Source organism: Colias croceus, chromosome 6 (assembly GCF_905220415.1).
Source record: "Colias croceus chromosome 6, ilColCroc2.1".
Classification (NCBI taxonomy): domain Eukaryota; kingdom Metazoa; phylum Arthropoda; class Insecta; order Lepidoptera; family Pieridae; genus Colias; species Colias croceus.
The window spans coordinates 5,722,443-5,747,420 of NC_059542.1; the positions used below are offsets into that span (position 1 = coordinate 5,722,443).

General features: G+C 32.4%; 2 protein-coding genes across 2 annotated transcripts in view; one reads left to right on the forward strand and one right to left on the reverse strand.

Moving 5' to 3' along the window:
* Positions 1-24,978, reverse strand: part of LOC123692415 (nuclear migration protein nudC) — a 29,407-nt gene that overhangs the window by 1,169 nt on the left and 3,260 nt on the right. The window contains exons 6-8 of the mRNA XM_045637157.1: positions 4,677-4,865; positions 4,023-4,095; positions 19-148 (exon numbers count right to left, since the gene is read on the reverse strand). Coding sequence (XP_045493113.1) covers positions 19-148; positions 4,023-4,095; positions 4,677-4,865 — 392 coding nt within the window. The remainder of the gene's footprint in view (positions 1-18; positions 149-4,022; positions 4,096-4,676; positions 4,866-24,978) is intronic.
* Positions 8,681-24,309, forward strand: LOC123692416. The gene is made up of 4 exons (XM_045637158.1): positions 8,681-8,921; positions 17,255-17,383; positions 19,145-19,550; positions 23,341-24,309. The coding sequence occupies exons 1-4, from the start codon at positions 8,904-8,906 to the stop codon at positions 23,379-23,381; spliced, it is 594 nt and encodes a 197-aa protein (XP_045493114.1). The 5' UTR covers positions 8,681-8,903; the 3' UTR covers positions 23,382-24,309.

Below are 24,978 nucleotides of genomic sequence, written 5' to 3' on the forward strand. Positions count from 1 at the left end.
ACTGTATAATTTACTCACTTCTTAAGCACGTCTTGTTTCTTTTGTTCATCGCTCGTCGGCAGTCCCATCTCCTTTTGCCTCTGGTCGTACATCATCTTCTCAACTAGGCCTCTAGTTTCCCCGTCCAAGTCCGACAACTTTGACGGCTCTATAAGCAAAATAAATTAAATCTTTATTTTGCCAAGATATGTACACTGACTCTAAAACTAGAAGAACTCTTGAATCGTGTCTTAAGAGGCCGGCGGACGACAATTTTTCCATACAAACGTAATTCCAAAATAATTTTCAGTTTGAGCATATTTCCACTTTATTGTGCTGTTATTCGGAATAAGACAGTATTTATCTAGGTTCCCATATTATTTTTATTGCAAAATACTTAAATACAACGAATTGTAAACGATTTGTATTTATCACATTTTTAAAGTATAAATGATATGTTTTCTACTCATCCATTCTGTAATAAAAACGGCAATATTCTTAATGTAATGTAATTCGACACATGGTTTACATTGTTAAGTTACACAATATGCAAAAAAAATTGGAAAAGCATTGAGTTTTCATTCATCGTTTTTGGTATTACGGCACACGTTCAAATTAATCACAAATTTTCATCGGTCGTCGTGCTGTCGCATCAAGCACAATATACAGATACATACAGTAAACTTCATAGTATAGAAAAAAGTTTGTATGTGTTGGTAATATTTTCGATGTGTGAAAACCACGTCACCACTTTGTCAAGCACAAGCCTGTCAAACTATTTTCTTTTTCATCCTAAAACAAAAAGGTGGAGGTTCTATGCTCGTATAATAATAATTTTAATTTATTTTTGCATATTTTGTGTTTTTAAGTTTAATTTAATTTATCGTTTTAAATATAATTAAGTAGGTATACCTAAATACAAGTATTGTTAATTCTGGTTTAAAATAATTACTTTAATAATTATTTTAATTAAAATAATTTGCGCCTGTAATCACTACATATATTAGCAACATAATAAATTTTCTAGTGTATCAATTTTTTTTTCTACGAATTTATTTAGGTAGCTCAGTCGGCCGCGAAAATCCCAATATTTTAAATATTTTTTTAAAAATCGTGTTTTTAAAATAAAACTCTGGGTGTTCTACTCGTGTAAAGAGAAGCTCCAAAGGATGTCACTTTTTTGCGCCTAAAAGTAAAAACATATAGTGCATTGTGCGTGCGTATTTTTTGCCAATTGTATTGTAATATTTCTGACTAGCTTCCACCCGCGTCTCCATCCGCGCGGATGTCGGTCTTCGCGTGGATGGTTTATTTCTCCATTTTGAGTTACTCTGACAATGACATCTTATAAAAAAAAGAATCCACTGCGGGTAACGCAACGTGTGTTCGCGGTTCTACAGAACAACGTCTATGGAATATGGATAAAACTGAAAAATTAAGATTATTTTTTTCCACGTGTTATTCCAGGATAAAAAGTATCTAAAAGTATATATTGTATGCCCAGGATAATAAAGTATAATTATTATGCCAAGTTTCATCGAAATCGAACTGTTAGTTTTCACGTGATGTCAGCATACAGACAGACAGACAGACGGACAGACAAAAATTTTTTAATCACATATTTGGGTTTGGTATCGATCCAGTAACACCCCCTGCTATTTACTTTTTCGATATTTTCAATGTACAGAATTGACCCTTCTACAGATTTTTTTATTATATATGTATAGAGTATCTAGATTATATTTGCGAAAAAAATGTACCCTGATTTTTACAGCTACATTTTTTTTCTACAAAGCCTAGATGTTGAGATATTATTGAAGACTAGATTTTCGCCCGCGGCTTCGCCCGCGTTTGCAAAGGAAAACCCGCATAGTTCCCGTTCCCGTGGGATTTTCGGGATAAAAATCCTATGTGTTAATCTAAGTTACCCTCTATATGTGTGCTAAATTTCATTGTAATCGGTTCAGTAGTTTTTACGTGAAAGAGTAACAAACATCCATACATCCATACAAACTTTCGCATTTATAATACCTATTACTAGTAGGATATAAGTGTTGTAGAGAAATTTCCTTAAAACGCATTGCTATTCTGCACATACACTTACGATTGCCCAAAGTTTGCTGCAAAAATAAAGTAAATAAGAAACATTATATTCCTAAATAAAAAGAAATGCGTTTGTCAATATGAATGAATGGTACACTCACACAACTACACACTATTCACACAAATTCACGCGCGGCTTCGGCGGGAATTGTGCAACAGAGACAACAATATTCGAGCGTATTTTTCGAATTGCAGTTGGCAGCGGCCTCCGCCGGACTCTTAAGAGCCAGCGTTCCTCATTATATATATAAAAAAAAAAAGATTTATTTATTCCGTGCTGTATTACAAATGCGAAAGTAACATTATAGCTGTAAGTTGTTACATATTTGATGAAACTTTGAAGAAGGACATGGAATTTATACTTATAGATCTATGTTCACTCTGATAGACGATGATTATTATTATATGTTTATTGGTTATCGTCATGTACAGTGCATAATACCAACACAGTTAATTTTAATACTGAAAGTTAAAACAATGTCGTGAAGCGGACGAACACCTGTTATAATTACTTTGGTTTCAAGGACACGGTATGTGAACCAGCTACAACTGTTTTGCTCTTTTTTGAACACATCCTTAATAAGGATCTCTTCATGGTGCCCAATCAAACCGATACAGCATATAAAATATTTACTACCAACAAAATTGAAATAATCTAAAAATCTTGCTAATATTTTAAATGTAAAAGCTTCGATGGATTAATTTTGACCAATCCAGTTGAAACATACGAAGGGATAGGCAAACAAATAAGTACATAGGCTATTTTTTGTGGAGATGCCAACTATTGCAAAACATAATAGCGTCACTATACTTTTTAAGCTATTGCATAGCTTCTATCGCGGGCCTTGAGCGCGGGGACCGAATCGAGTAATTCCGTAACGAAAAAACCTCACGCTCCCCACTACGAATAGCTTTACCGCGGCAGTCCCCGAGTGCCACACGTCTTTTCTAAAATGTTTAAATGTTAAAGCGATATTAACGTAACAAATCATCAGGTCACTTTTTGCAGTCTAGTGGAACATTACCTAAAACCAAACAGAGGTTCATAATTCCTCAATAATGTTACTTGTTAACCGAATTAACATTAAAACAAGTCATAACTCATAGCGTTGACATACTTCGCAACCTCTACCGATCGTTTTTCAAATGATTTTACACTATAGGTGCGAAAGTAGCATTGTAATGAAAACTTGTATAATATAAAGGTATCGCTTGTCGAATGACAACAAATATAGTTCTACGGAAGATATTATGTAAATGTGTCTTTTTTTAACCGACTTCAAAAAAAAGGAGGAGGTTATCAATTCGGCCGGTATATTTTTTTTTTTTTTTTATGTATGTACACCGATTACTCCGCGGTTTCTGAACCGATTTACGTGATTCTTTTTTTGTTCGATGCGGGATGGTGTCGAATTGGTCCCATAAAAATTTTATTCGGATAGGCCCAGTAGTTTTTATTTTATGAGCATTTTTGTCTGTAGGTATTTGTAAATTTTGCAAGTGCAAGTTTGAAGTCGGTTGTTTTTAACGCAGTTATCACTTGTACACTAGTCAAACCAATCATGAGGAGATATCAATAAAATCATGTTTATTTTTACATATTTCATGGTAAAGCGCGTGGCAGGATAACATATTTTATATGTATCAAATTACTCTGAATCAGAATGCGATGATACATTTTTTAATCTGAATTTTAGATTTATATTTATGTTATTTTAATCGAATTCCTATATTTGCGGTTTCGAATTACACACGAAGGCTCCAATATTTCTTAATCATCGCGATGCGTCACTACATTTTACAGCCTTAAAAATTTCTTAATTTTCAGATGACATTTATGAATGAGTGGAAAAACACGAATAAGTTTTGTGTTAAATCATATTTTAAGTTTGTAATAATGTTGTAATAACTCGACAGACTCGACGAAATATTTAACCTACCTGGATTTATTTTCCTAGTAGATATTTCTGGATCTGTCGTCACTAAACGGCCCCACCAATTCATTTTGTTAACCTGCAAAAATATTGACATTACTACAATTTACAAATTAACACACACATACAAATTACTTTTATATACAACGACTGCAATTTATTATAAATACGCCTACTTAAAGCATGTTTACAAAATAAATACACCTTTTCTCAAAACGTTTAGGTATGTCCATATAATTTTTTAAAGAATATAAAATACTAGATGTGCTGCGCGGTTTCACCCGCGTGGCTCCGCTCCTGTTATGTTGGTCTTAGCGTATATAGTATATACTATATAGCTATATTACTCGTGGATAATGTAGCTTTCGAATGGTGAAAGAATTTTTAAAATCGGTCCAGTAGTTTATGAGCCTATTCATTACAATCAAACAAACAAACAAAGTTTTCTTCTTTATAATATTAGTGTAGATGTAGATCAATCACGTGAGGCGGGATTTGAACGCGCGTCTGTAAGAATAGAAAAAAATCGAATATGGGTGGAGGGATAGAATCCCGTCTCATGATCGATTTATTATATTAATTACATGTACTTATGTATAAAGCATTTGAATGCCATAAAACTAAAATATCAAATTCAAAGTTTACGCCCGTTATAGGTACCTTTTCTAAATTGACGAGTAAGTTCCTTCCGTCCTGCAGCACCCACGTCGATTCTTCAATCTTGACGTCCGCGTCGAGTTCTTCATCAATGATAAGGGGTTGGCCCTTGATGCCGACCTTCAGATGACGCTTGCTTATTACCACTGTCAAATCACGAGGACGCAATACTTGCCGAAGAGGTACCCGCAACTGTAACAAAACTAATCAATGTTAAACGTGTCCAAATTGTGGCATTGGATTTACTAGTCCACTTCAGCTTAGCCCGGTGTAAATACATAGCCTCTATAGCACTCAAGGATCACGTAAATATATCCAAAAAAATTGAGCTTTAATACGCGTTTATTCCGGTTGCATCGAGCAATGCATAAATCATAGCGCAGAGAACTGGCACGACCGATAGAGATCACACGCAATAAGTAAAAATATTTTAATTTACACTGCATAGTGCATATTACTGAATTGATAACTGTTTACATTACAGATTCATCATACGTTAAAATATTTAAGCTGGTAGGTATACTTATTTATTGTTATTCAATGAATTATTTAAATGTGGTATAATAATATGTAACGTTTTATAACTTCAACCACAATTTATATGCCTATAAAAAGAGGCAAGGAAATCGATTTTATTCATTCCGCATAAAGCTTTAATGGTGTTGAGGAAAATGCATAAAATGAGAATATGCTTGTCATTTGAGTTGCTCAATATCCACAAGTTTTTTGCAGTTTTAGCTTGAAGTTCTTGGAAGATGTCTCTATGTTAGATTGACAATATGATTATTGTGCAACAATAAAATTTACGATGAGGGAAAATCAATGGTTAATATAGCAAACGTGAACGACATCAGAATAAATAATGTGGAACTAAGGAAAACTAGTCAGTACAAATGTATTGTCATTATAGATTTGCAAAGATGAGTATCAGCATTGCAGATACCACATATTAAGTAATTCTTTTATATTCAATAAATTAAATAAATAGTGCATATTTTTTTGCATACAATTAAATATTGATCAATGGCAGAACGCCTTATGTAACAGGATACAACAAAAATGTATCTGCATTTATTTACGTAGACGGATATGATCATTCATGATATAAATATTAAATACTGGAAAAACAAGACGTATTAAACATTGTAATTTAACGAAGTTACAATTTTAAAAGGTCATAAGTTTACAAGTGTTTAAGTGAAATGGTTTTATAATAATGTGATATAATGAGTGTTTACCAGTCCTTATCGAAATGGCTACCTCGTTTATTTCATGACGCAAATCAGTACTTTTAACAAATTGAATTTTTATGAATTTAATGTTGTCGTTACGATATCGTTTTAAGTCTAATTGTAGGTATTTCAGACTAACACCATCAATTAAAGTTTTATCTGGTGCAACACTAATTGTTGCACTTTACTTGCTCAATAAAATCTTGTAGATGTAAGTTTCTTATTCATTTAATTAAAAGATAAATACTGAGCGATATAAAGTATTTCATTAAATCGTCTTAACGATCAACTTGATGTAAGTATAATTATATCGAAGGTCACTTCCGTGAAAATTAGAAATTCATCATCAGATCAAGCACCTACATACGTCAACAGAGAATAAAGCATAGAGCCTTTACGAATACGCCCATTTGCAAAGGTTTTTGCTTCGCACGTACACATAAGGATCTTCACTCTCGCTTGCCATATCTATTATCATCTCATTAGTTGTTACATTTACCCTATTTATCTGACCGCGAGAACAAGGTGCACTTGATTGAGGAGCGTCATACTGACACGCGGAGAATACGGAATCTTTCGGAATAATAATATGATAGCCACCAAAGAACTTAGCCGACCACTATGGCGGGGTGACCTCGCATTCCACACAAGGACGATGAACATGAACATATCGACATTTGCGTCTGATAAAACTGCACAACTGTATAGTCAATCGTTAGTGATTTAATTATCTACGCTATTTTAAGTGGAATCATTAAATTATAAAAAAATTATAAACGGTTTACAATTTAATCATTATGTGTGAATAATAATGTAAATAGTAATGAATTCTTGTACAGGTGCGCGTAATTTCTAATAATATAATTGGGTAGAAATCAATATTTTATGTTTGATCTGTAAACATACGAATAAGACTAACATGGACGAATTCAAAACATGCTCAATTATATTGATATCACATCGCAGTTTATTAAAACAAATGATTATATAAAAGAAAAGAAAAAACACAATTAGAACGGTGGAGGTTCATTGTACCAATTCTAATGAAACTTAGAAAGAATGAAGAGTCCGAATTGAACACGATGGGAAGAACAATCACGAAGCAATTATATTTGAGCGTGTGACTGAGAAATTAACCAAACCTTCAAACAACAGTCTCGTAAAGAATTACTTTTTGAGAAACCTTGCAATTACCGCGCTCAATACCATGGTGTACAATGTTCACGTGTTTTACAGAGAAACTGATTTAGAAATAAAATACATTAATATAATAATTTCACGGTAGAGAAAACAAATAACTCGCAAATATTGTGTTTATAGATTAAACCAAGGACGCAATCTAAGACCATAATTAATAATTATATTACTTATACAAAAGTTTATTTGGATAGATTAGTGTCTCACTAACCACGAGGTGATGTGCGTTTTCCGGATGTCCTTGTTGTTATAAAAAAGCAGTTTCTTTTCAAAATAAATAATTAATGAAGATGAAGAAGATTATTATTACACAGTTCTGCCTAAATCTTACGCAATATAAATAATTCTCAAAACTCAAAACTACCAAAGTATAACGCCTCAAATCTTCTTAGATTATATCTAATTTGAAACGTGCGGCCAGTTTTTTTGAAAAGTAAATCAGCGGTCATGTTACCTATCAATTACATTGTCAAATCGTATACACACAGTTTGTAGCAATTCTAATTCCATTCCAAAGGCACAAGAGTTACTACACAAGGTTGCGTTTTAAGCAAACCCAAATGATTTTTTATAATTCTAGCAAATCTACCTTTATTTACCATATCTTTGAAAACGTGACTAATTTAGAATAACTACGAAGACGTCAGTACTTATAGGTACGCTACTAAGGGCTAAAACAATAAGTCTTTACATACCACTTGCACTGTGCTGATAACTTCATTGAAAAAATTGTTGTTAGAAACGTTAGTCACATGATTAGAACATTATTGAACGTGAATTTATCTTTACTACGATAATAATTAAAGCCTTTGTTTGTTGGTCTTAAAACATGAATACTTTAATAATTTCATTGTCTATCATTCAATTTAACTGAATATTTGTATCCTGCACTATCATTGGAAGTATACAAGGATAGTTTAAATTAATTAGATATATTATCATTGAACTTGGATGGGTCACGTATGCGTTCATCCTTTTTATTGATGTAACATCTTGTGAATCGTAATTTCTATTACTTTCCGAGTCCTGCATGATTCAATGTAAGAATGGCATGGCCTCGCTCGGTCTTGCACAACCACTGGAGTACCACAGGGTACGACATTGTGGTCCGTCGTATAGTATACGTGACTGAGCTTCTGTTTTTCACAAATCACTTTTATATTTCCTTTTAGCTCATTTTGAATACTAACGTTGTTTGGCTCGCTTGACCGTTGCAATTCTTACGAGACAACTTGAGCAAATATTACATTAAGTGAGACAAATTTTTCGACATTCAAAGTTTGTAATATTCGACAATCTGTATACAATGTTCAATGCGTTATGTTAATAAACATTCTAAAATAGAAGAGATATTAACAATAAAAACTATTTCAAACTTTACAATAATTTACTTTTGTGGGGCATAAACTTTCCTAGTATAACTCTAAAAATGATTAATAAAAAATAATTAATAAAAATTATAAATAAAAAATATAAAACAGTGAAAAAATGCATTATTTATTAAATTGAATGCACACTGGCTGAAACGTTAAAAAATGGAGTACAACCGGTAACATGCAACTTTATATATAAAACCTTGCGTCTCGTTGCAACACTCTCAGTTCGACTCTAGTCGCTTTGCCGCTTGGAACGGGCGCGTCAAACGTCGCCGGCCACACGGAGAGGGCGAGAGAGGCTACAACTCGCTGAAGAAGCGAAGGCGAATCCGACAGCTATGTGGACCGTGTGAATGCAGTGTTCAGTGACGTAATATTTGTGTGACAAGCTTATCAGGACCCGCGTGGAGGTGACTGTACAAACAATGGATATGAAAAGTGCGGTAAGTTGCGTAGGCTGTTATTGCTAATCGTCTATCACCAATCTAACCCAAATTATGCCAATGAAAGTGATAGGAATGGTGTCAAATAATAATTTAACAGATTTACATATTTTGTTTGAAAATAAGAACACGGAAGAAAGTGTTTGTGTTAATAATATCCACATACCTTAACCTTCCAGATTAAACGTAAGTTATTTGGATGATATCATTTTAAACAAATAACAATAATCAATAAAATTTTAATGAATTCTCGGTCATACCTACATAAACAAAATACTTTGTATATGACAACAATATTATGTCGCGACTTACATAATTCGTGACTAGTTACTTCTATATAAATATCCTGATTCACATTAAATAGTAAAATAAAAATGTAGTTGAGTGCATTTTATTACCAATAATTATTAAACAAAAAATAGTTTTGCGAATATACAAAACAACACAGTAGAAATATAAACATACCATTAAAATATTCCTATACAAATAATGAATGAATTTATTATTTATGACTAGAACTACTTCTATTTGGGATTATGGAGGCAGAGGTCAAGCGTCTCAATGTCCAAAAAAACAATAATCTGACGCATACGCTGGCTAGGACGCCCAAACCAAATTGACCACGAAATAAATGATGTTTCGCTCAAATTTAACTCAATATGATGAGTTATTATATTCGTATAGATGAGATATAATATGTCTTTATTAGTCTCAAAAATTATTACTGCCAAAATGTCCAATTATTATGCAGTATGTTGAAGATACTTTTGTGATGTTATGTCCTACATATGTCAATCAGCTTTTTGTTTCCGTATTTTTAGATTAATTTTATCACTAATAAGGTTAGTAGATAATAAAAGCACATATATTAATTTCATACTACGAGTCTCCCTGAAATTTTAAGGAAAGTATTGTAAACTCAGATTTGCTTCGAATGCACACTGCAACGCGTCAAAAGTTATTTTGGTAATAGAAGTTTAGATACATTTAATTTTCAAATTTAAAGTGTATCTCTGCATAATAATTAAAATTATAAAATACATAAATTAGCATCGGTAAAATGTAAGAATGAATTACACCAGAATCAAATATCAGAAGTATATTAATATAGCAGTATAGCTTGACATCTTGAATTGCTATGAGAAATGGTTTTCTTACAAAGAAAGATGTTGGGATACGGGGTAATTATCACATCAACGATAAATAATTTATCGGCTCTATAAAACAATAATTGGGAGTTCATAGAAGACAATGTTGAATTGTTGAGTCACAATACACGGTGATTCCAAATTTTGAAGCACCTAACAACATAACAGACGCCCAATAAATAATTTAAATTATCACGAATACCGGAATGACCAAGTGAAGAATTTTAGCGTCGGTCGTTGCTGTTTATTAGATCCGTTTGTTGTTTGTTCACGACTAATATATTTTAAATTCCTTTTTTGGCTATGCGGAATGGCAATAACAGTGTCTGACATAAGGTGCTACATTCTCATTCCATACAATGAATATTAAATACAAATCCTTGCATTTTGTATCACCTGCTATTTGTTCCAATAGCCATATGGTTAAAATTAAGATTTTTAATTCCAGATTTTACGCATTTATTACTTAAACATTATTTGAATTCCATCAATGCTTGACGGCTTGGTCTCTTGATCAAATAGTTGCGTACGTAAGTCCGTATTTAATAACCACAGATTCTTATTTGATGTGCATTAGATCTTAATTTATAAGACAAGTCAGGATTACAAAACAAATGGTAACTTTATAATAACTGAATAGCGTTAAATTGTCTGCTGCTAATACTTCAATTGACGATTTACCTACTCAGCTATTGAACGAGATCTTTTAATAATTAAACATTATATCGTGCATGCAATAAATATCGAATAATTATAAACTAATTTCTCTTGTGTTTCTAAAACAGCACAATCGCAATACAGTCATGTTCGAGTCACACTATTGTCTATTGCAAAATATTAGGAACGGCTGTAAACCATTAACTGCAGTTATTAGGGTCGAAATAATTGGTGCAGGGATTCGAATTGCCGACAGCCAATGGCCTTCACATTTCGCTATACCCGGACTTAGCGAACATCCAGCCAGAACGAGAGGTGGGCAGTACGTTGCACTCTGTAACTCCTCGCTAAGATATTGTTTCTTTTCTCCTCCGTTAAAGTTAATTATAATTTATTTAGAACACGTTTAACAGATGTTCGTTTCAGCCCTATTATATTAAGGGCCGATTTTTCAATGCTTGGATAAAACTTATCCGTCCAATAAAGTATTACACGATATTATTAAAATGTCACGTAAACTGTCAAATACGGGCAATTAGAATACGTTTTTAAAATGGTAATTTTATACATTATTCGACGAATAAGTTTTATCCAAGCATTGAAAAAATCGGCCCTTAACGATGTTAACCGTACAGTTGACTAATATTTAAAATGATCATATGTTTAGACAGGAAAAACACATGTCATACTATATCTATAGTCCTTTCCACCTAAGATGATTTCTGGCGATTTCTGGTATACAAGGCTGACGCACTCGTACAGACGATTGACTCGATTGACAAACGATCACAAGATGGGCGCCGATTATATGTTTTCCAACTCTATGATTTTTCAACGATCCATTTCATGTACACGAATTGCGTAGGTATTATATTTTTGTGTTATTTTAATTTTATTATTCATTATATTAAACTAAACAATACTGTTTTTGATTTATAAGCTTAAGATGTTTCATTTTTATATTTTTGGTAATAATGCCGCCATAAAATAAAAATATTATGCACTAAAATTATTTTTGCGTTTTAAACATAAAATACGTAATTCGGAACACGACGAAGTGTCACAGGAATCATCATAGCTGAAAAGGACTATAGTAGGCTTTTTGTTGGCTTCAAGTGTTAATGTGACATGAGCAAAGGAATTTGGTTATAATTCTAATAATTTAGTCCTGATATTTTTTAAAGAATTATTATCTATCACTTGTTGTGTAATTATCAAGGACGTATGGATCGAACATTCGTAAGAAATGTGAGAACCACATTAGAACCTTCTAAGTAACATTCTATTGATAATTTCTTAAGACATCATAACGTAAAACAGGCAGTTTCTTTATTATGAAGGAAGCTAAATTAATGAAATTATATAATATACTATTTTAAAGTTATAGTAGAGATTATGAAATTAAAAAAAAGAGTGTGTGTACTTATGTACACGCGTTAGAAGTTATACTTCTTTGGCGCACATAACATAGTTATTAATTTTCATACCACCTAGAACTAACTTCATGCTGTTAAATTTAGGTGTGGGCGCACATCGTAAAAATTCACTCTCATCATTTTTCTCCATCGCGCCAAAAGAAGTATAACTTCAAAAACAAACAGAGGATGTAACGATAGGTACTTATTATTTAACGAAATACACACACATATTTCTTTGTTATTTTAACATCTTAATCTTGTGTTTAATCCCTGAGGTCAATTAAGATCACATAAATCGTCAGGGTTCGGTTAAAATCGTCGCTATAAATCAGTGTCATTGACATAGAATTACATAAAACCGCATTAGTTCACGGTCAAATTAAAATTAGACTTGTTTACAATTTATACATAAATTATATAGGTAGGTACTGAATTGACAACTGATACAAATAACTTATTCTTTTAATTTATCTATGCTATTTGGTACGATTAATAAATATAAAATGCTTTTTATGAATACATACTTCCGGATATATCTTAGGTATACTAATGCGTTAATTTTGTTGAAACTCAAAAGGAAACCTTATCTGAAATATAAAACAGTTGACATTTATCAAACATGTTTTATGAAATTGTTCAGGATATAGTATAATTAATGGGTACGCTGCCCAAAATAATTGTCATTTGTCCTATCCGGCTAAAAGGATTTACCCAAAGCAATATCCGTTTGTATTGTGATGTAATTAGGTTTAACCCGGTCACAATATCACAAAAAGTTTATGAAGCAATGATGCCTTAAGCAATCACGATGTGCGAAAAAAGAGTTTAATGGAATTTGTATAAGATTTTGTTATGACAGATCAACGCTAACTATAACCACTTAGCAGCTTTATTATTAAGCAAGCCAAAAAATTATATCCAACAATGGTCCGAATCATTCGTTGCAACGACAGTTTAAGGTCACTGAGTAGTAAATTTTACTTGCAGATATACATTTACATTCGTCATTCACCGCAAACAACATAAAGATAACGACAACTTACTACTTTGGTATTTGGAACAAAATCTCAAAATGATGTCAAAAATTGATGTCAGTTAAAAAATGGCGAAAGGCAAACGGGTTTTAAAAAGGCATCATATTTTGTAATTTTAAATATTTTATGGCAAAAAGATACATTCCTTGTAAAGTTTATTACAACCAAAACAATTCTTTTCTTTTTCCAAACGACATAATAAAGGAAACAATCCAAAGGTATCCTGAATCTGAATGGATACTATATTTTCCATAAATTAAAAACTTTTTTGAGTAACTTGATTCTTATGCAGCATAATGGCATTTGTGCAAAACTTGATCTATGCACATCAATTTTTAACAATTCTGATGATTAGCATACCGTATACCAAAGAAAATAATGATACATTTGATACGAATTGCCTAAGTTAAAACTAGAAAAATAAATAAGGAGGATTGTACACAACGATAGTGACCTTAATCTTAATTGACAACATGTTGCTTTGGACGAGTTGATATTTATATACCAGTTAGCATGATAGCCAGGAAACGACACACTATTTGAAAAAGATTTCAATCCTTCAAGGTAAATTGTTTTTGTATTGCGTTCGATTCTTTACAGACTTGAGACAACACACATTTATCAGCTGTTAAGTATAAACAAGATGAAGTTAAATGTTTCTCACTTTAACTCACAGCTCCCAAGTTGCAATATATATTAATAAATAAAAATAATCATTCCATGGACAGACATGGAATACTCAAAAGTGTACTTGTTGAACAAAAATATTCTTTATATTTATGACAAGAACCGTATAACGTAATACTTTTTTTTTCTAGAAAGTGTAGGCTGAGTGTCGGCGACTAGAGTATTCTTGATATGTCCAAAAAAGTTATGATTATAAAGTTCAAATAATGATTAGATACTTGAATATTTTTAGCGTAACATTAAGAGCATGCAGTACTTGTCGTAACATAACAGTAGATTCTAGACGTCAACGAGTGATGTCATATAATCACGAATAGAAGAATCCGGATAAGTAACCTATTCCATGGCCACTTTTTCTAATAGAACATCCTACTCAATAACGTACGTGTTATTAGGCGTTAATTGATTGTGACGTATCAAAACAAAAAACAAAATTTTAATCCTCATAAAAATGATGTAAGAAAACATCCGTTTAAATAATATTTATTCATTGTTTGTAGCAGTTAACATGTTTCATTTCCATATCTCTGTTCAAGATCATCTAAAGCAGACCTCGAGTAGAAGGCGAAAACGGCCGACGGAATTTATAAAATCCATGCATATATATAAACAAATGGCTCTATTAAAATTTATTAAAAACTGTATGGTAAAGCGGAATTTATTAAATCTTCTTCATTGTCAGTCGGTAATCGAGTAGCTTCCAAAGCAATTTGCATTGACACGATTCCTGTGAGTTTGTACATAAATACATCAATTGAGTTCAAGGACGACCATAAGACATCATAGTACAGTTTGTGACCAGCGTGAACAATGTGTTATGACGCTGGCTGTTTCCTCATGCAACAGCCTCATATAAAATATCATATTTAATCGTTCAAAATTAGTTACGCTTTTTACCTCCTTTCATTGGGCGTATTCTTCAGAACCGTATTTTAATGAGACTATTGCAAAGCAATGCCCGTTTAGATGCACATTTAGTTATTTAACGTGTGAAATCTTTAACAACAATAGAAAGTATATACTTTCTTTCTTAGAATGAAATCATAATATGTATCGCTACATAAAAGAATAATTAAAGTATGAAAATAAAAGTATGTATTAAAATTATGAACCCGTTATCCATTGTGACATTTGCATTACCGAAAGTGTTCCAAGAACATGCAATAGCACGCTTTCTCCTCTAAAGGAGAACAGTCAAAATGCTTGTTAACTGATTATTATCATGGTAAATATGTATTAGTTATACATACGTTGCTTTTTGAGTCCTAAGACAAGGTATTCTTGATGGCTGTCTCACTAAGAATTTTTCTAGTAGAAATTTTAAAGCTTAATTTTATAGTTTGAGTGATAATTTTGCAATTGAATAAATACTCCTTACATACTTTGTAAATAAAATAAAAAATTACCTACTCATAATTGTCCAACATTCAATACACGGGCTTACCTTTTTATATACAATTAAGCTGAGAAGTCAGAGGTACGTTGCAGTTGATATAAATCAACACAGTTTTTGGATTTGTGCAATGCAGTTTTATAAATCAACAAAAATATAATAGTTACACATTATCTATTAACATTACAAAAGCGCTTCGCTTAATATTTTGCTTGTTATTATGAGTACGTGTTAGAGAAGCAACATAACTAATTACATAATTTTTGTATACGGTCGCATTGCATAAATGTTTGTGGGACGGAAAGCAATCGTCATTACGATTTGCGTTGAGATGTAAGAGTGATGTGTTCCGTGATTACAATTACCGTTATTGACACGAGGCGTAGACGGATAGGTACATTCAATTAGATTCGTCAAGATTACCGCTGTTGTGTAATTTATAACCGGTGTCTCGTTGAACTAAATGCGTTACCAAACCATGCACCTGTCATTAAACTATAAACTTGAACGCAAGTGCTCATAAGAATTTCGTGTTGCCTGCATTATATTGAAACAATTATAATACCTCGGCAATTGTAAATGCAGTTATGTTCATGGTCATAAATTACTATGTGCAAATAGATGATACTTATATTTATTATCACGTGTGAGATATACGCGAGATTATGAAGTTTTACCACAGTAATTAGCATTAATAGCATGGGATCTTCGTCGTGTCTGAGCCACGTGTCAATCAATATCAATTAAATCCAGAATAGACTCACATCCGCCATGAATCACGTGTACACCTATGTGATTTGATCGTTATTACAAAAAAAAAGTTACGAAATGAAGCACTTATTTTTAATCGAACGTCGATTTAACATTAAGCAGGCAGTGGAACTCAGGTTAGTTAGGAGGGTTATTTTGTATATTATCTGCGTCTGAGGAGATTTTCATTCTGCTCCAAGCCGTATAATAGTTTGGCATTAATAAGCAAAGACGACAAAATTGCGGCTGAGTTCTTTTCCTGTTGCTGTACTTAAATGTTATTCCACAATTCGTAATTTATCTCAACTTAGATATTATGATGCCTAATAGTTCACATTTATTATGCACTGATGATTGCGTAACTTTAAATGCGCAGACAAGAATTGAGAATGTTTGTCGAAGCATGGCTAAATTCAGTCATATGTAATGAATTCGAATATTAACATGGACAGATGTACATTTACATTAAATCAAAGTCCAAAATGCTACTACATCAAAAAGTTGTTCTATAAAAATGTTTGAGTTTCTGTGAATGAATATATTGTGACTATGTCAAGTACTATTTCGCCATAATACATAGAGCATTAGAAGCCATGACGTAGGAATTGAATTGAGTCAATAGGTAACCAAGCAGCGAAAGTAATAGTCAGCCATACCATTAGCAAAGGTTTAGTTCCACGGAGTACCACAAAGCCAGAATGGAACCGGTTATTTGCAAATGGCGAAACATTTTGCAACCTCGCCCACTACCTACTTCTTTTGTAAAAAAAAATGCAGAATAAACCCATGGATAATATACCTATTTTGTTTTCCAGTTAGCAAACACAATGTTGTCTTTTGACAGAGCCTACAATCGTTGACAATCAGCTAGGTAGTTTTTGTAATGACCATGTAATCGCCATAAACGTAGACGCGCTACCTAAAATGACTATCCATCATCTTATCGTTGGCATAACAAAGGGATGTCGACGAGTCCGTGAGACCGAAACAAAATTCAAATTTATTGCAACAGAGGCCAACAAAACAAGACGGCAAATAAAGAGAACGCGAACCTTGAAAATTGTATCTGACAAAATCAATCGGACTCTAAATAAAACTTGACCTAAAAATGAAATTGATGAAACTTCGCTAGATATTGTTACGTAGAGCACGATGAATACCTAGACTTTGAATTATTCAAATTGATAAACCAGGAAGTGATGTAATTTAAGTGCTTAAATTAATTTATTGATATATTTTATTACAGATAACCACGACCAACTGGCACATCCCGAGGCCGTCGTTATCTAGCAGCAGTACGGGCAGCATCAATGACCCGCGATCTCAAAGAGGCTCCGCCTCTAGCCAGGGGTCCTCTAGTAATCACAGCACGCATGTAAGTTGAAACAAAATCTATAATAATTAATAATCTGGACTGAAAAAGTGGCATTGGGATTCATATATATATCATTTTATTCAATATTTGGTATATTATCATAATGTATGATCATCTACTTCGTCTCTATGCTATTGCAATATTCACCTATCACGGTATATGTATGTGTTCCACCTCCACATTGAAACAATCCGGACATAAAACAAATGAACGCGGATATGGCAATATTATGCAATAGAACTAATAGTACGAGATCCGGCTGCAGGATTAGTGCGTTCATCGGTTTTTTGCTGAAAACCGAATTTTTATGTATATTTATAATTAGAAGAATATATATCGACTAGGTTGCCAGTCAAAATTTGGCCGCAAGCATGTTTAATTAAAATTTTTCTAATCGATTTTTGGGAAAAAAATTCGTTCACTTGTTTTTTGAATAAAATGTAGTCTACATCACGGCAAATGATATAAAGATTCAAAAAAATCACGGTTGCCGCTTTTCACCTGGCCGCAACATCTTGGCAGCCTGGTGCAAACAGGTATGATTTCGATTCATTTTTACGTTCATAACGTACATTTATGAATCATATATCAAATTAAAGCTAATTTTTTTCTATTTATTATCATATATGGTTGCCTAATTAAATCCGGCCGCAAATAAGGGTTGCCGGCTGTTAAAAATTATAAATATTTACGCCTATTAGTACACCGACGCATTCGCGTGCGGCAGCGAAATAACGAGAAAAAGAGAGGATCGGCTGTTAATTATATTAAATCAATATTACTTTTTAAATTTGTCATTTTGAAAAGGACGACATATTTTCTTTCACTCAACCTTAAATATTCAACATCTTTAACAGCCGGCAACCCTTATTTGCGGCCGGATTTAATTAGGCAACCATATATGATAATAAATAGAAAAAAATTAGCTTTAATTTGATATATGATTCATAAATGTACGTTATGAACGTAAAAATGAATCGAAATTATACCTGTTTGCACCAGGCTGCCAAGATGTTGCGGCCAGGTGAAAAGCGGCAACCGTGATTTTTTAGAATCTTTATATCATTTGCCGTGATGTAGACTACATTTTATTCAAAAAACAAGTGAACGAATTTTTTTCCCAAAAATCGATTAGAAAAATTTTAATTAAACATGCTTGCGGCCAAATTTTGACTGGCAACCTAGTCGATATATATTCTCCTAATTATAAATATACATAAAAAGAATGCGTCGGTGTACTAATAGGCGTAAATATATATAATTTTTAACAGCCGGCAACCCTTATTTGCGGCCGGATTTAATTAGGCAACCATATATGATAATAAATAGAAAAAAATTAGCTTTAATTTGATATATGATTCATAAATGTACGTTATGAACGTAAAAATGAATCGAAATCATACCTGTCTACACCAGGCTGCCAAGATGTTGCGGCCAGGTGAAAAGCGGCAACCGTGATTTTTTTGAATCTTTATATCATTTGCCGTGATGTAGACTACATTTTATTCAAAAAAACAAGTGAACGAATTTTTTTCCCAAAAATCGATTAGAAAAATTTTAATTAAACATGCTTGCGGCCAAATTTTGACTGGCAACCTAGTCGATATATATTCTCCTAATTATAAATATACATAAAAATTCGGTTTTCAGCAAAAAACCGATGAGCGCACTAATCCTGCAGCCGGATCTTAGACTATAAAAACCCATATTGCTTAAGCTATCACGACATGTTTCGATATAACTGTGATCAATATTTTACAGAGCGTGTCTTCAGGATCTTTGCTGTTGAGTGCAGCACATTTAGCACGAATGGATGGCAGGGATTTATCCCTTAACGGTTACATACATCAAAACAAAGACGCAAATTTGATTTTTGAATGCCGAAAGTCACCATTGACAAGTGCTGTAATCTCCATTCCTGAAGAAACTCGTGACGTGTCAGATTCCTATTGGTCAGATGTGAAGCGAGGTTCGATCCCTGAACAGGACACGACATCCCGAGCGAGCTCCACCCACTTCACCGTCGTGAATGGCTTTACAAAACAGCGAACAACGAAGGAGCCCAAGACTTGTTGTTGCAGTCACTCACATCAGATAACCGTGCTCGTCATATTCATGACGATCCTGCTCTCCGTGTGTATACTGGCGGCAGTATGTTTTGTGGAAAGTAAGTATTTTTAGATAGAATAATTTAAACTTTTGAATGTACATTAAGTGAGTTTTTAAAGATAGGATCATAAAAATATTCCAAAGTCAGTGCCGTCTTTACCATAGGGGCACAGGGGGCCAGTGCCCAGGGCCCCCCATCGTCAGGGGGCCCCCCTGGAGGAGATGTAGGACTGACAATTTTTCTCACATAAATCTCAAAATATTTTATTAAAAAGCAATACAGCTTTTTAATGCCAGAACGTCAGATCATTTTCAGATTTATTCGAATCAAAACATCTATGTTATTACAAGGTTATTACATGGAATAATTCGAGTGATTCGAACACCATTATAATTAACTTATCAGACATTTACTCGAATTATTTATTTACTTATTAACGTAATATAATATATTTTTACTTGAATAATTTTGAGATTTATGAAAATTACTAACAAGTCTAAGTTTACAGAATAGCATACAAGGGCGTTGTGACAAAACGTTAATCTCTGGGCCTCTAGACAAGTGGCAGAAACGCTAGAGAATAGAATCCACTATTGATACTAATTGATATAAGCTTATGACGTATTGCTAATGTTTCGGTCACACTAGTCACTACCAAGGACGACGACGACCACGACCAAAATTCCCATCCAGTCGAAATTTGGTGAAATTATTAAAAACACAATCTATACTTAATATAATAAAGCTGAAGAGTTTGTTTATTTGTTTGAACGCGCTAATCTCGGGAACTACTGGTCCGATTTGAAAAATTATTTCGGTGCTGAATAGCCCACTTCTTTGGCAAGATTATAAGATACCAAAATCGTTGAATTACTCCATGACGTTACGGTATTGTTATGATGCAACCTTGAAATTTTACTCTCAACGCGCCTAAAGAAGTTGCACTTCAAAAATATATTAAAATTTCCCGACCTTCTGTTACTACGAAAAAATTTTTTCCTAAAAGTCAACAGATATATAGGTTTTTCGTGATTTTTACCGAAACGGTAAGTTTTATCATATAACCACTTTTACCCAAATTGTAGATCATAAAATTATCTACTTATACAAAAGAATCAATACATTATTTTCCTAAGATGTAGCTTCCTACCATTTTCTAAGATATAACGATTTATAAACTCATTCCAACACCTAAATGATTTTATGATAAAACTTATCGTTTCAGTATAAATCGCGAAATCACCTATTTTTTTATTTATTTATAACCTGGAGAGAACAATGTTTATTCTAGAATATTATTATTTAGAACCTCACAAAATATAAACAGTATGTAAAACTAGCCTCATCAAATTATGGGGTTCAATAGGTCATTAGTTGTTTGCTTTGTGAAAATAATTATATTATTCAAATTAAAAAAGTTATATTTTGGAATAAACATTGTTCTCTAAGGGAAAATAAAACAATTGAGTTTTCAGTCAACCAGAACTTAATACATCTTTGTAAATAAATTTCTGGACTGTCTGCAGAACTTGGCACACATTAATTAGATCTCATTTCTTTTTTAGCAAATTAAGTCAACGATTGAACTCGGCTCCAATTTTTACATTTATGTTTTTGGTGGCATATCATTACTTTTTGTACAGAAAATTACTCTGCAAATTTGATTTACTTTATGAATATAATACTTTTTATATATTTTTTCTTGCGGTTTCTTTGTATTATTTTCTATATTTTCTTGTATGTTATGAATGTCAGCGCACATTGCCCCGTCATTATCTGCAATTTTTTAAACTCGTTTTCTGTTTAAAAGATTACATGATTTTCTAAACATCCAGCGTGAATTTGTAGTACACACTATTACAAAGATGCAAAGATCGTTGTAGAAGAATCGTCGCCTTACTCCATGACGTTACGGTATTGCCATGACGCGATTTTGAAATTTTACTCTAAACGCGCCTAAAGATGTTTCACTTATATTAATATTACGCAAATAAAATCATTCCGACCTTCGACGAAGCCTTCTTCCATTACACTGAAATTAAAACTAAACTAAACACTCATAAATAAATAATAAATAAATGTGAATATGTAAAATTATATATTATTGTCACCTGTATGAGCAATATTTTTATTACAATTTTCTTTTATTTTACGTTTATTAACAGTTTTGAATAAAGAAATCATGCAATCGAAGTAATCCGCCCTAGCGATACTAGCGCGAGTGAGTGTGATGTCAGAGGCGCATCGAATCTACAGATGTTTCGTGCTAAATATGTAAACTTCAATTATCTATATCTCAGTCATTTATTGATTGATTTCAAAATTTTTTTCGGCCACTGACTAGTTTTGATCTATTTTTTAAGACTAGTAAGGTGAATATACTATTTTCTTTTTTTTTAAACTTTTCCATTTTTCCATACAAACAAAATTTATGTCATTGAAAAAAAAATTAAATACAGATAAATTCAGTATTTTCTGATTTTTTCCTTTGTATACTCACTATTACCTAGTTGATTACAAAATTTGAACTTTCTAGGTCATCTGGAAGTGGGTTAGGTTAGTTAGTCTTGTTAGTCTTAAAAATTGCGATTTTTGGATATTAATATCTACGCAACTGTTTAATCTGTATTTATGAAATTTAAGGTTCTTGTTTATCTTGAGGTCCTCTTGATATGTACCAAATTTGGTTTATTTAAATTAAATAGTTTTCGAGTTATAAGGGGGTGAAAAGTGGCTCGAAATGGTTCGTGTAAATATACAAACGGCTGCTGCTCGCCAGTTCTCTTCGCTTGAACTCGGCTTGACACGCTGCCGCGTGTCTAGATATTGTAACGATGGAACACGACCTTTTTTGTTGAATTTATATTTTATTTATAAAGCATTTGAGTGCCATAAAACCTAAAATATAAATTCAAAGAGAAAGGTCATTTGAAAAAGTAATTCTTAAAATATTTCTTAATTAAATTTAATTAAAGTCAACTTTGGAGCGCCATTACAGCAGCAGCGTTTCAAATGAATTATATATAAAAAAAAAAAATAAGGAAAAAAGTTTCCTCAAAAGACCATATTATAATACAACATTGGTCAGAAGTAACTTTTTTGTAAAATGTATAAAAAAATGGAGCAAAAATTTTACATAGAAATTTTCTTTAAGTTTTCTTATTACTTCTTTAAGTTTCAATTTAGGGCAAAAACATATATAATTGTGGGAAAAAATTTGCGTACCTAGTTTGATTTCTTTATATTTCAAAGGGCCCCCAATTCTTGTGTGCCCAAGGGCCCCGGCATAGTCTAAGACGGCCCTGTCCAAAGTAGCTTCCCCGTAATAAACGTGACCTAATTCGTGCCAACGCATGTTCAGCTAGAACTATGATTAATCGCTTTTGTATAAAGATACGGGTATTTAATTGAACTTGTCTACACCTACAAAGTTTCACGTAACAATTAATTAATAATGGTTGCCATAATTGTGGCCTGTAAAGATGATCTAATTTTCAATTAAATCAGCAAACCGAACATAAATGCCAATACTGTATGCCATACATGCCCTGACGAGATTATATATCAAATGTCTTGATCAAATAGGCTTGTCTACTGACCGATTTTAATCAATATGTACATGAAAAGGTGAAGGAAATCATTCTCGTCATATACTTCGTAACTGAGACAATGACGGCCTTGACTAAGAGACCACATGAAAAGTAATTATTTCCTATATCAAAAGTATAAGTAGCAAGTATTTCAAAGCACCGCCGAACGCGTCATACTCTGATAACATCATCAAAGACATACATGTTTTTGGAAATCTGTCTAACATAATATTATAACTAGACTCTTTTATTTTCAGTGCGGATGCGCAGAGAAACCGGGATGTATAAATACTCTTAGAAACACGAAAATTACGACGAAATGTTATAAAATAAGGTGACAGCAATAGCTTTTACAATTCGAAGATTCTAATCAAGCATACGATTTTGTTTTCCATAGACCAAGAACAGTGTAGAATGTCATGGATAACTTTAACTTTAGCAAATCCTTGGAGAGCTATAAATAAATTTATTCATCAACACTGATTTGTGCAGTGTTTAGGTATAATTTAAGTAACATAAAACATTTTAGATTAATTTACTAGTGCAATAATGTTACAAACTTTTGTAACGAATTTATAGAAGAAATTGTCTAGCCAATTATCATCATGTATTATAATATTTATGAATTATGACTTAGTGCTCAAACTATTTCGTATTAGTAGTGGATGGAATATTTAGATTTAAGTAAATTATTTGAAAAGCAGGTAGCTGTGATTTCTGTAGCAGATTTTATAGTCTTATGGATACTTTGATACCAGAAACTATAAAATTTTATATGTGTAAATATTAAGAACAATGTTAAATTTATTGTTAGCCTTAGTTGTAATGAAGTAATGATCGTGGACTTTCACTTTCCATTCTGTAAGTTTAATGCTGATCTTAAAGAGTAATTTGGTAAATATTGAATTGTACTGAATAGATTTCATTCATACATTATTCATATACGTAAAGTTTTTTTTATTTATTAACGAATGAATCTCAATCATTTAATTATTGTTGCAACATTTTCATTATAATCATTTCTCATTTATTTAAATATTTATTTGTATTCAGGCAACATGCCAATTTCGTACAAATTTTGCCCAGACAAATACTATCATATTAATTTACATTAAATAATTGTAAATAATAGTCAAATATGTTATATAAAATATCGCACATCCAGTTAAATCCTGTATTAATAAAGTATAATAATATAAAGTGTGATAAATACACATTCAAAATTCGTTGTCTTTTTAATTTTTTATAATCCCATAATCCTCTTTATAACCTCACTAGTCCTACAGATGAAACCACGCGACACAACAGGTTAAAACCATCCATACTAATATAAATGCGAAAGTAACTCTGTCTGTCTGTTACTCAATCACGCCTAAACTACTGAAGCAATTTTCATGAAATTTGGTATGGAGATATTTTGATACCCGAGAAAGGACATAGCAAACTGACGCAATCCCGGAAATCCCACGGGAACGGTAACTATGAGGGTTTTTCTTTGACTGAAACCTAGTAATGAAATAAATGTATAAGTTGTAAAATGTGTCATGTTATTGGCCTCTATATGTTATAGTAATAAAGTCACCTATCTTAGACTTAGATACAATAATAAATTGAAACAGGTTGATTTTTGTATGTTGAATAGTCTATATGAAACTTAACAGTTTACACCGTCATAACTACTGAACAGATTCATATGAAACTTGGGATTTCTTGAGCCTTCTGTGGTTACAAATTTTATATCATGCTATATTGTATACTAGCTTTTTGCTCGCGGCTTCGCTCGCTTTGTAGAAAACTTACCAAATTATATACTAAAATCTTGCTCAAGAACCACTCTTTATATCTATTAAAAAAGAAACGCGACGGATTTTGATGCGTTTATTTTTTTTTTTTGT